Source organism: Salminus brasiliensis, chromosome 13 (assembly GCF_030463535.1).
Source record: "Salminus brasiliensis chromosome 13, fSalBra1.hap2, whole genome shotgun sequence".
Classification (NCBI taxonomy): Eukaryota; Metazoa; Chordata; class Actinopteri; order Characiformes; family Bryconidae; genus Salminus; species Salminus brasiliensis.
This window is the reverse complement of record NC_132890.1, coordinates 37,333,653-37,347,147: the sequence shown is the minus strand read 5'-3', so window position 1 is coordinate 37,347,147 and position 13,495 is coordinate 37,333,653. Positions and strand designations below refer to the sequence as shown.

At 40.1% G+C, this 13,495-nt stretch overlaps 1 protein-coding gene across 2 annotated transcripts in view; it reads right to left on the bottom strand.

Annotated features, from left to right (window-relative positions):
- Nucleotides 1–13,495, bottom strand: part of nectin1b (nectin cell adhesion molecule 1b) — a 279,635-nt gene that overhangs the window by 20,528 nt on the left and 245,612 nt on the right. For both annotated transcript variants that reach the window (XM_072695374.1, XM_072695373.1), the window contains exon 8: nucleotides 10,866–10,967. In XM_072695374.1, coding sequence (XP_072551475.1) covers nucleotides 10,866–10,967 — 102 coding nt within the window. The remainder of the gene's footprint in view (nucleotides 1–10,865; nucleotides 10,968–13,495) is intronic.

Below are 13,495 nucleotides of genomic sequence, written 5' to 3'. Positions count from 1 at the left end.
CTGCAGTAATGGAGAAATGGAGGCTGCAATGATATTCAGTCAGTAGCTGGAACCATGAATTATCAATATATATAATATGAAATATACAGTGTCTTCAGTATATACGTTCTATGGAACAGAATGCAAGATATAGTCACTGGTTGTCACCAATACTGGATGCAATGGGAAGCTGCATTAAGCATATAACAATCACATGATATTTACATGACTCAATGAAGGTCCAAAGATACTGTACAGGATTTGGATTGTGTTCAGTGTTACTATAAAGCAGACTTTATGTCGTCTTAACTTTGTTTAAACAGTATTTTATTGTATTGATCTTAAATATTTATCCAGAGCTTTATTATTAAACGTAATGCCTTTTCCACCCATGAATCTAACCTTTTAAACTCAGACATTCTACTGCTAGAAAAGTACTGTTACATCCCTTAGGTATTTCCATTGTTACATAATGTTTCCTTGCTGTTAAGAATCAATTGCAACTCATTTTGAGACTATTTGGCCTGTTTAATTTACATTTACATTTAAGGCATTTAGCAGACGCTCTTCTCCAGAGCCACTAACAAAAGTGCTTTGCTATTTACTCAAGAAGAACCTCAGCTAGTTTGAAATGGCTAATAATTTAAAGATACCTCTAATATTAGACTCTACTAAACACAAGTCAATAAGGAGACCATAATACTCTACTCTTCACCTAAGTCCTCTCAGAAAAGGAGGGTCTTCAGTCTGGGTTTGAGGACAGCGAGTGTTGGACTCTGCTGTTCGGACACCCAGGGGAAGTTCGTTCCACCACTTCGGTGCAGGACAGTAAAAAGTCTGGACGCTTGTCTTCCGTGGATCTTAAAGGATGGCGGGTCGAGCTGAGCTGTACTTGAAGCTGGAAGGGCTCTTGGTGCAGATCAGCTTTTGACCATCGCCATCAAGTACGGAGGGGCTGGTCTGTTCTTGGCTTTGTTGGCCAGGCTTTGATTGGTGCCTTGAAATTACAATTAGCGTTATTAATAATAATACACATTTTTACAGTCCTAGTGTGGCTTCTATCAACCAATAGTGCAGTAAAAGGTGAGCCTTGTAAACTTTGCAGCTGGACTACAGTCGACAGTAATTGTACACCTACAAAGTGCACCTACACCGATCAACAGGTGAAGTGAAAAACATTGATTATCTTCATGTACAGTGGACATATAACAGGATATGTTAGACAGTGAGTGAAGAGTCAGTTCTTGAAGGTGATGAAGGTGTTGAAGCAGGAAAAATTAGGGCAAGCGTATACATCTGAGACACTTTGACAAGAACTAGACGACTGGGTCAGAACATCTCCAAAACATCAGGCAACCTATAGATTTTATGTGTATGTGTATGTTTTAATGTGTATATATTTCCCCTGGGTGTCCGAACAGCAGACTCGCTCGTGGTCTTCAAACCCAGACTGAAGACCCTCCTCTTCTGAGAGTACTTGGGTGGAGAGTAGAGTATTATGGTCTCCTTATTGACTTGTGTTTAGTAGAGTCTAAGATTACAGGATCTTTGATTTTTTTATCCTATTCAAACTAGCTGAGATTTTTCTTGGGTAAATAGCAAAGCACTTTTGTAAGTCGCTCTGGAGAAGAGCTTCTGCTAAATGCCTTAAATGTAAATGGAAATGTAAATCATAGCTTTCAGCTATATTCGTGCTTTTTAAAAAAGTTTCTTCTTCTTCTTCTTCTGATAATTATTATTATGATTATACCATTTTTAAACTGTACTAGGATTAATTATTTCACTTTATATTTACTCTGTAAAACTCTGAGCACTTTTATCTACAAAGAAACTGCCAGTTACCCATCTCAGTAAACATTATTTTGGAAGTCAAGTCACTGTGCCTGCCTGTAGTATTTGTACATCTGTCAATCATGTACAGAATTTGATTACAATTATAATTAATGCTTTTCAGTGGCAAGCCGTGACTTTTATATATACACACTCTTAAACATAGAGGTGCTATTTAGTAGAGGTTAATTAAGTAAAGCCATAGAAGAACCACTTTGTTTCCATAAAAGAATTATTATGTAAAAGATGTATGAGTGTGAAGAATCTTTAAATTCATAAACAACCTTTACATCAAGTGAACAGTCAGTTAATCTTTATATATATATATATATATATATATATATATATGTAGTGTATGTTTAGGACGAACCCTACAGTTATGTATTTTGAGACAAACCTGATCCCACCCCTTTGGTTGATTCCTCTGTCAGTTTCTACTCATGTTGGTGGTTAATCCTTCATTTCTGCTTTTGTCCCAACCTATAGGAGAGCTTGTTTCATTATATCTACCTAGATACTACTGAGGAAGAACAGTTGTGACTATCAGGTGATTTTCTATTGAGTATTTCATAAATGTAATCCTTGTTACCACCCAAAACTTGAAAATAAACAAATAGTACTGTTAAACCTGCAGGGCTTTGTGGAGAGCTATTAAATAAAAATGAACTAAGAGATACTCAGAGATCAAGATACTTGTGTTTGTTTTTTAATTCCTTGAAATCATTAGGCCTTCTCAGAAGTAAATATTTAAGAGTTCTTATTCAGAGTTTACACAATCACCTGGGGATATTATTTTATTTAACCTAGAGTTTTATGTTTTTGCAACTGAAGAACTCAAATCCAGAAAATGCTGTATTAGAGCAGAACCCTGTGAAGCTCATTTGATGGGCCCAGTCTCACTGTAGAAGCACACTCTTCACAAACAAAACAAACATTGCTTTACAACTTTGTAGAACTTTGTAGAACCAATAAAATGTGCACCTGCATCCTTTTGACCCACTACAGATCTGACCTTTCGAGACATGGATTCCAAAAGATCTCTGAAGGTGTCCTGTGATACCAAGACTAACATTAGCAGCAGATCCTTGTGGGTGGGACCTCGCGCACCTATGAGCATCAATGAGCTTTAGGTGCCCATGACCCTGTTGCCGGTTCACTGGTTGCCAGCTATCCTTTCTTGCAGCACTTTTGGTAGGTACAGACAACTACATGCCAGAAACACCCCACAGACCTGTCTGATGTTCTGGAGATGTTCTGACCCAGTCATTATCTAGAACATCTAGAACACAGAACAGTTTGATTCTTTTCAAAGTGTCTCAGATTCTTACGCTTGTTTATTTTTCCTGCTTCATCATCTTCAAGACCTGACCGTTCACTCACTGCCCAATAGAGGCACTCAGTGTTTTTCACTTCACCTGTCGGTGATACTAATGTTATGGCTGATTGGTATACATGTATTTGAGAAACTCTCAGATTTTAGTTTTAGACTAACCTGATTGTGCTTCCCAATTAAGTCTGCAGTCTAGTTCTGGTATAAAACTACAGAATCAATTGAGGTCTTATCCACCAAATGTGGGGTAAGTGGAAATAAATTGCTTTAAAAGAACAAAACAACAAACAGATCAATCAAAACTTCAAATACATGTTCAGTCAGAAACAGAAATCAAAACATTAAAAAAAATATTTGACATTTAACACAAAAAATATGAGCAGTAAAGTGAGAAAGAGTAAATGGTGCAGCGGACATTAGGATCAAGAAAGGTAAAACCCAACACTGTTTGAACATTTATGAGTTAGCTGAACAAATGTCTAGTGGTTAAAACACTTTTCATACACTCCCAATTACAGCTGAAGGTTACATAAATGATTGTGACAACAGTTCCTAACAGTTTCATTTATTGCCAAATCGCTTGTATGGAACTAATGAAGTCTCGAGTGGGCTTCCATGACCTCTATGTAGGATTAAATGTTCAAACAGTGAAGAAAAATGCACAATACTGCGGAGATAATGATAAGGAAACTACAGTAGGCTCATGCACAACATCCAGAGAATTCAAACCTTCATTTCTAGAGAGACACCCAGGTGCTTGTTCAGTTTCTTGTCACTTCAAAACTTGATTACTGCAGCTCTCTTTTGGCTCTCCCTTCCCACATCAGATTCAAACCCCTGATTCTGGTCTACAAAGCCAAGACTGCACCAGCCAGCCCCTCCGTACTTGATGGCGATGGTCAAAAACCGATCTGCACAGAGAGCCCTTCCAGCTTCAAGTACGGCTCGGCTCGACCCGCCATCCTTTAAGATCCACGGAAGACAAGCGTCCAGACTTTTTACTGTCCTGCACCGAAGTGGTGGAACGAACTTCCCCTGGGTGTCCAAACAGCAGAGTCCAACACTAACTGTCCTCAAACCCAGACTGAAGACCCTCCTCTTCTGAGAGGACTTGGGTGAAGAGTAGAGTATTATGGTCTCCATATTGACTTGTGTTTAGTAGAGTCTAAGATTAGAGGATCTTTGGAGAAAAGCGTCTGCTAAATACTGTAAATGTAAATGTAATGTAAATGTAGGTGGCATAGGTGTTAACCCCTTAAACAGCCTGTGTCCAACCAGTGGCCCAAAAGTGTTATTACACATTTCTATTACAGAGAGATGGGATTTGTATCTGGTTTAAATTAGTCTTGGGTACCAGATATAATCCTGATATCCCCCAACCCCAATACTCCCTCATATGTCCTTTCACCTACTTAGATACACTATATGTCCAAATGTTTGTGGGCCCCTTTTTCTAATCCTTACAGCAATGCTTTTCCAAATTCTAGTCTTCTTCTCTGGACAGCAGAAACAGCTACTCCAACAGAAGCAGGATCAACTCTTTTAATACCCTTGATTTCAGAAGAAACAATGAACAAGCAAATGTCCCAATACTTTTGCCCATATAGTGTATATAGTAAAATGCAGTAACACAAATATTGAATTATGGTTAATTATGAAATGTAAACCTGTAAAAAGCAGATATACAGAATACAGTGTTGAGAATACAGTGTGGGTCGTGGTGGAAGCTTCATGTATAAGCTATTGGGGGGAGCTTGTCCGGCTTGAGGGGCTTGAGGCTAGTGTTAAGAATGGGTCCAGAATGTATTCACTGGTTGCTGTCAGCATGAACATCTGAACATACATCTTCCATCAGTGCTACATTGAGTCATCACTGGGAATCGATGTGTCCTGTGCCCTCGTCAAAATGTCATTGTCATTGCTGTCATTGGCTTGAAAGCATCATCATTTGTTCACGCTGGTCCGTGTCAGTCACTCAAATGTTCGACACTGTCTGATCAGTCAAAAACCACTTGTGAGAGTATATCATTCAGCAGGGTCATCTACAATGACCGCCATTTAATCCAGTCACTGGAAGGTGGCAGGTGATGGCAGTGGTTGATACTGTGGTGATGGTAATACACCAAGACTTTCCAAACTACATCTTGCTGTTTTCTCCTGCAGTCAGGAGCAGCCTACACATGCACTCTTTGTGAATTAGCAATGAGCCCCTAGAGCGAGGGAACATGCCTGTGATACAACACCGGGAAATGGGGAAGTTCAGCACGAAAAGAGCCAAACGACCCGGTGTTCTTTTCTTTATTTAAACTCCGAAAGAAGCAGATAATTTCCAAATGTCATTTTGTGCCAACAGATGCCAATAACTCGGCATGTGGTCCCTGCATCTGTCTCTGGAGACGCTTTCTAATGAGAAACAACAGTAGGACAGTGTTGGCGACAGACGCCAGAAAGCAAAGACTGTATGTTAATCTATGCAGTCACACCACAGGACCTGCTGAAGGCTGTGCAGGGAGTGGAGGTCTTTTCAGGAATTTGGCATTGATTGCTCGAGCCCACGGTCTGAATCGCCTATTCTCCAAAAATAAAAAATCACACACAGACACAAGCTCACACTTCTCCCAAAAAAAAAAGCCCTCATTCGAAAATGCCTTTGAAAGTTTCTGCCATTTTCAACCATAGGAGCAGACTCTGGTGAACACAATGCATGTGCTAGTCACACTAATTAGAGTCATGTCAGCCGTAGAGCGTGGCTGTCTCCCTCTGGGAGTGTACGCTTAGGCCCGGCAAAGCTCCTTCATTAGTCACCAGCTCTTTTCATTAGTACTGCCGGTAAGCGCTCAAATACACTCAATGCCAGTCCGAAATCAGGCAATTTACATGTTTTTACTTCGGCAGAATGTGTTTTGTGATTTTCTTTGGTCATTAATGGTGTTGCCTTCATCAACAACATTGCAGCGTAATCTCTCAGCTAATTTTATGGAGCAGGACGCAGGGTAAATATGAATAAAATGAAACATAGCACAATTTCATATTAAAGATTATTGAAATGAGTAATACAATTAAACAGTTTGCAGGGGCCAACTGGATGAGGAACACATGGGGATCACACTCCCAAAAAGATAAGTATTAATGTGATATTGTGAATTATTGTCTATACAGTATTATATTTTATTCTATACAATCACTGTGACCCTGCACTAAACAAGGAAGGCCCCGTCCATGGATATCCAGATTCTTTTAAAAACAAAGATTTTCATCCCTTCATTAAAAAAAATAATAAAAATAGAGCATGCTAATGGGTCTTCAATTTTTTTTTTTTTTTTTTACATTTACGGCATTTAGCAGACGCTTTTATCCAGAGCGACTTACAAAGTGCTTTGCTATTTACCCAAGAAAAGCCTTAGCTAGTAAGAATAGACCAATAATTCAAAGGATACCTTTCAAAGGATACCTGGGTCTAATCCCAAATTACACTCTGCTCCCTAAGTAGTGTGTAGTGGATTTGGGCCACTTTTACCCAACATGGACATCACTGTCAGACTTTGCTGGGTATTCACTTTTTTTTACCAGTGTTCACGGTATGGCAGCTCAAACTCAATATTAGGCTAAATGCCTAGCTAACCAGCTTTTACCCCCTCTTCTCGCCAATGTCCCATCCCTCAGAAGCAAACTGGATAAGCTCAGACCAGAGCTAACGACACATCAGCAGGAGAACTCAGAGGTGCAAGACAAGGAAGCCAAACCTAATAATATGAGCAGGTGGTAGATAAGTGCAAGGCTAACAGCTAACCTAGCCAACCAGCTACAGTCTTTTCAGCTGGTTAATGTGTGTGGTTACACACTGCATCCAAAAGACAACAATAGACATCCCCATTAACTCATCTGTGGGGTGAACACACAGTGACAGTGGGCAGTGAACACATGTGAAGAAGGTTAAGGGCCTAGCTCAGGGGCCCAACAGTAGCTGCAACAGAGCTCTAACCACTAAGCCACCACCCCAGCTAGATAACAATGTTATAGGAACGTTGAGCAATTGTTTTTATAAGGTTCCAGGAAGGTTAGCATGTAACATTACAGTTATAATGTTTCAGGAAAATTCTGAAAACGTGTGATGTGAATGGCTTGTATCACAATGTTATTAGAACATTCCTTCACACAATATTCCCCAACAAAAAATATAATATTTAAAACACAGTTAAAAAAAAACTGATAAAACTGATACATAATTACACTGTTTCTTTTTATCGCACTAAAAAAATATATTTAATTTATGATTCGAATATTTTTAATCATATATATATATACACACACTGATAATAAAGTTTTAATGGTAAACTTGCATTCACAAAAAAACTAAAAAAAACTAAACAAAAAATAACAATAATAACAAATAATAATAAAAAAATACTTTACTAATATTTCCTTTATAATTTTTATTTGTTATTATATATATATTTTTTATTAAAACTTGACTGATTGAACATACTAAAAGTCAATAACTTTTCAGCTGGGACTGCCACACAGAAACGCAATCTGATAAAACTTTGGATAAATTACAGACAAGAACTACAACTAATGAGCCTCATTCTCCAGTATCTTCCTAAGAATTTTCTTAAATTTGTTCCTGAGAAAAGCAACACATTTCCTAGCACAGTGTGATGTGTTTTTAAAGTGCAGAGCGGTTCACAGCTCTGCTCTGATAATGATGGATCTTGATGATCTCATTGTCCTCGCAAACTAAACAAATCCAAATAAGAAAACACTGGAGAAAATCCAAATCTTTGTGAGAACCGTGTAAGAATGGTTGGTGAATAATGCCCAAAGGTCTTGCCTATAAATCTATCCCATTGTATGCTAAGCTATGCCATGATAGGATATACTATGTGGCTACTGTAAACCATTGTGGTGATGTAAACCAACCAATCAGGGCAGAGCTTATAGTTTTGAGCCCACCATTAAAGTAAGATCAGCATGTTTCACTTTTATTATATTCTTGCTCAAACCAAAGTCACAGAGTTACTTTTCATAGCATCTAACTGTACATACTCAATACATGCATTTTAACTACCTTTAAGTAATGAAAGTAATTTAACACACAGGTTTTCCAACAGTGTCACTATTGAATGTGTAGCACAGAGGCTTTGAGGCTTTTAAAGATGTGCTGTGTGTGTGTGTGTGTGTGTGTGTGTGTGTTATGCATGCAGTATACTGCAGCACTAAAACCCTGCTGTTCTGCAGTGTCCCGTCTCTAACTCCCTTTAGCCCAGACCACCACACATAAAAGCACACAGCAGATGGACAGAACAAGTCAGGTGCTCTCTCTCTGTATACTGCATTCAGGAGCTGACCACTCTCACACAGAGCAGACACGGCATTCTGGAGACACTCTTTACCTTCAGGGGTTTCCTCATGCTTTTACAGCTTCTGTTCATGTCCATTTACCCTCCTGAGTTAACAGTGTCGCACTGGTCAGCTGGTTTACTTGCTCCTGAGAGAGCTGCTTTTTAAATGAATGCATCCTATAGAGCGGAGCGGGTGCTGCCACTGTGCAGTGGCCAGCTAAAGCAGGCCGAGCTCTTCAGAAATCTGCATATTGTAATTGTACTGTAATTTCTACTCTACTCTACACACAGTGAGTAACGGAACCAAATGTTTTCATTGGGTTCATTTGGTTCCTACAGGGGCTGTCTGTTTACATCACACTTTATTAACATTTTTCTTCTGTTTTGTGGGTGAAAACCAGCCATGCATTTTAATTATAACACAAATAAAAGTTGTAAATGACTTTAAACTAAACAAAAACAAGTGATGTCTTTCCAAGCCTTTTTTTTTTTAGCAACCGCTTTATAACAATGCTATGCCATCACTTACGTCAACCCCACAAACAAGGCAAACACAGCCATACCCAAAATAATACCCAAGGAAATGACAGAAATGTTTTGCCAAGACTAGAAACTGTGAGACCCTGGCAGGAGTTCCTGGTGAAGTGTGCAGGTGAGTACGGAAACAGGGGTGTGAGTGAGGCTTTCTCATCCATTACATCCATCAGAACACGTCGCGCCTCTCTGGGAGACCAGGAGACATTTTAATAGGAAGATATATTGCAGCGCAATACATCTTTACGGGGCTATTGGGTAATTATTGGAGTAATTAAGCATGGGATACAGAGCAATTTGGGAAGGGGGATAGGTGAGGGAGTGGTGAGGGGGTATAAATGAGGTGACACTAAAGGTGTTACAATGAGGCCAGGCTGGTGTAGAAAGCCAATGTTAGAGTTCTGTCAGTGAATTGAGTGGATAAGGCATTCCTGTAAATTAAGAGAAATACTGTTACCAGAGGTGTACATGTTAAAGACCACATGTTATATGCAGTGAACTGAGACCACTTCAGTAGAGTGTATCTATTCTGTGTTTGGATGCAAGCTACAGAAACTGAATAATGCCTGCAGAATTATATAAAACAAATCTCCAACATGTCAACAAAAGGAAAAATCTCTACGAAGATTTTTTTCCCAAGTCATTGTAGAGAATTTCTGTTGGGCCATTCATCCAGAAATGTCAGATTCATATTATGTCAAAATTTTAAAAAGAAAAATGCAAAAATCGAGATTGAGAATCGAGAATTTTAGTAGCACAGCAACAATATGAAAAAAAAAAATAAATAAAAATAATTAAAAATAAAAAAAAACACTGCCAGAGTGGGTTCAGATGCTTTTCCCAGCCTATAGCACAACTATAACGGTTTATTTGAACTCTACTACATAATATTGATCTAACCATGCCTTAAAACTGTTATGGCAGATGTCAGATACCGTCATCATCTGGTTATTTTTTTGCTATGCCAGATTACGATGTTATGTTATTATAATGCCATGACCTTAAATTAGCTTGTTACAAACTGCCACACTAATTTATTTAGCTAGATTTGATGGTCAAAGTGGTTGAAAAGCTGGTCCTCTAGGCTGAAATATACCCAATAATAGCAAGCATAGCAAATTAGTGAATTTGCAACCCCAGCAGGGTTTCCATTTGAGTTTAATGGTTTAACTGATCCAGCATGAAAAACCTGTCCAAGCTGGTCATCAACTTGGTCATGATGGTTATGCAGGTCAGTCAGTTTGGTCATGCTGGTCTGTAATGTATTATATTCGGAAAAGGCAAATATTTGTCCTGACTTAAACCAAAAATGAGAAAATAAAATATCCATCGTATTTGTAAAAGTAAATCTCCTACATCCAGGGAATGTCCATTAGCTTCAGCAGTGCACACTCCGATGTCTATCAAAGTCTCTAAAAGCTGTTACTGGTGAATATGCATTCCCACTGTCGGCACACCCTGAGCATTCCTGTGCGCCGCACTGACTGAATTAGGCTGTAAATGATGTATGCCAAGGCAGAGAAATATAAGCATGGGCAAGACTTTCCAAAGCGTCTGAGAAACAGCTGAACCCCAGCCTCCTCCAGGACTTGTCATCCGTTCCCAACAGAGACAATGCATGCTGAAAATAAATAAATAAACCCCCTGGGTCCCTCGCTCAATATATCATTCTCTTTGAAGCCATTCATCTTCAGACGCCATGGAGGAACATTGCATGCTTGTCATGCTCCAGAAGAGATGCCCTCTCTCCAGCGGCTGATCTCTGGGAGACCGCCTACCCTTCGCCCGTTCAGTCAAAGCAAAAGAAGGCAGAAGCAGCGATGGAAGGAAGAGAAGAAAGAGCTACTCACGGGCTTATCGGTGAAGGCGGTGGACTCGGAGGGTGCCATGTCATAGTAAGGGGGCTGTAGCGGAAGTTTCTGCATCTCATCTTCCTTGTCTAGATGAACCACCTATCACAGAAACGAAGCCAAACAATAAGCAAATAGATGACAGGAGACCAGGAGGTTAGAGATCATAGGGCTCAGTGCCTAGCCTCTCCTAATTAGTTGGACTAAGTACAATGTCCAAATGTCTGTGGACACCCTTTCTAATGAATGCATTCAGCAACTTTAAGTTGCACCCATTGCTGACACATGTCTGCAAATTATCTGTAGAGAAGCACTGCCAATAGAATAGGACTCTCTGGAGCAGATAAACATCATGAACCTATTGGTACCACACTGTCTAATGCCAGGTGTGGGCGAGAGGGGTCTAAAGCCCCCCAACATTGAGACTGAACTGTGTTCTCTGGAATGATAGTGGTTGAGCTCTATCCAGTACTTTTGTGATAAGTTGGGGATAAGGTGGTGGTGGGGATCGACATCCAACATCCTGACCTCACTGAATATAATATGTGAGCATGAATGGCTAGCACACCCTGTCCACAGTATGTGCATAATGCATTTTTTTTTCATAATAGGTTAAAATAATGTCCTGACTCTGGATTGTGGAGCCATGTTAAGCAGTGATATCACTGCATAATATAAAGAGCACTGAAAGCTGCTTACTATAAACTGTGTTCATGCAAAAGGTATTTATAACAATATATATATAACACTATTCTGTCATTTATAAACAGTCAAGTCAAGTCAAATTTATTAGTATAGCGTTTTACAACTGTTGTCGTTACAAAGCAGCTTTACATAATCAGTAATTAGTAAAAGACAGAAAAAAAGAAATAACATAAGAAGACATGAAGGATCAAAGACCCCCAGTGATCAAGCCAATGATCTCCTGAATAAACCTCCTATTGGTTAGCTAATGAAGTGTACAGCAATCCTTCTAACTAAGCATCAAACTACAGAAACAAAAGTAAGGCCTAAGCCGACGCAGTCACCTCAGTTACCGTGTCCTTTCTGTTACACAAGCGGTGCTGCCAGTTTGCTTCTCGCAAAACCCAGCAGAGAGTGCTGGCCTCATTTGTCGTCACACCATCACTGTGTGCAAAGTTTGCTGTGTGGTTTTCCGATGTTCAAATTGTTGAGGCCCAGTTTTGTTCTCTGTGTAATGCTGAATAAATGTCTGCAGTTATTTCAGCTCACGCCAATCTCAGAGCGAAAAAAGACCATGGACCAAGGCGAGAAGAGCCACGCTAAAGAGAAAACCACTGCTCCTAACCTTCCTTGGACGTTTCTTCAGCATTCAAAAAAGACAGGATAGAAGAGGGGCGGGGAAAATGTAGCTTCCTTCTTCACACGTAAGGCTGGATGGTCATTTCCTTCAAAGCGCATTGTCTTACGTCATTATGTCATTGCGCACTTCTGCATGTGGGACACGCTATCTGTAGGGGACAATGGCTCTGGGCGCTTTAATGGTTTGATGTGACTGAAATGAAATGCTTAAATGTGGGATAATCCTCCAGCAAAGGCAGCCTTTGAGTGGAGATTTTCTACCGCCACTGTCTAGCTATGTCACATTTCAGAAGGATATCTATTCACTGTAAAGGGGACTTTAACTTTACAGACAGGCTTCTTGAGACAGTGGAAAGAATTCAATCTAAAGGGAGAATAAAAGGCTTTGCCACTTCTTTGTTATGGCAGCCAACTATTTTGTTTTCTGTTATCTCTTCCTTCGGGCAATGCTGAAAGGCCTTTGGTTGGGAAAGGAACACCGCATGGGCTATTGCTGGCACCTTCATTTCCAACTAATGGAGCGGCTCTGAGGAGACGCTGTCAATCAAGCTTAAAGCGCCCTTTCATCTGCACATGTAGAAGCTTTGCTTGAGAGCTAGTTACAGCATATTGATCTACGTGAAGAACGACACATCTGCATCAGTCTCAGCTCGTCACCTGCCAGATGAACGTGTTGCAAATGTGATTTGACAAACTGTTGCCTTATCGCTGCAGAGTAAGGACATGCATCCGAAGTCCTGTACAGCTCAACTGTGTAATTGCCACCAGACTCTCGTTAGGTGGGAAGGATGGCTTTCTTGTTCTTTACCTACAGACTTACTTACAGCAATATAGAGCTTGGCTGTCAAGGAGAGACCATCTCCTCCAACGGTATATACAACTTTAGTCCTGAAGTACCCCTGCCCTGGACAGTACTGGTGATTGACTCACCTCTATCACACCTACTTCAGCTTAGAAATGCTTTGCACAATAGCTGTTGGATCAGGAGCCCCTGCATTATTGGCAATACAGTGAACACAAGTTCACCGTTGCCCTCCAAGGCCGGCAGCTACCCTGCGATTGCAACTGGCATTAAGTGAAAACTTGGGGAAAACTGATAAAGAAGCAATAATGCATGAACGTCTGAAAGTCGGTGCGGGCATTGGCCAGTAACACGAATCTAGCAGCTATTGCAAACCAACCTACATCTGTCTAAAACATTGCTGGCGTCTATATCAAGCAATGGCCTGAACAGGTCATGTCAATAAAAGAAGCAGAGCTAATGTATTACTAATGCTCTTCCATCCCACACTGAGTTGTAGCCTCTG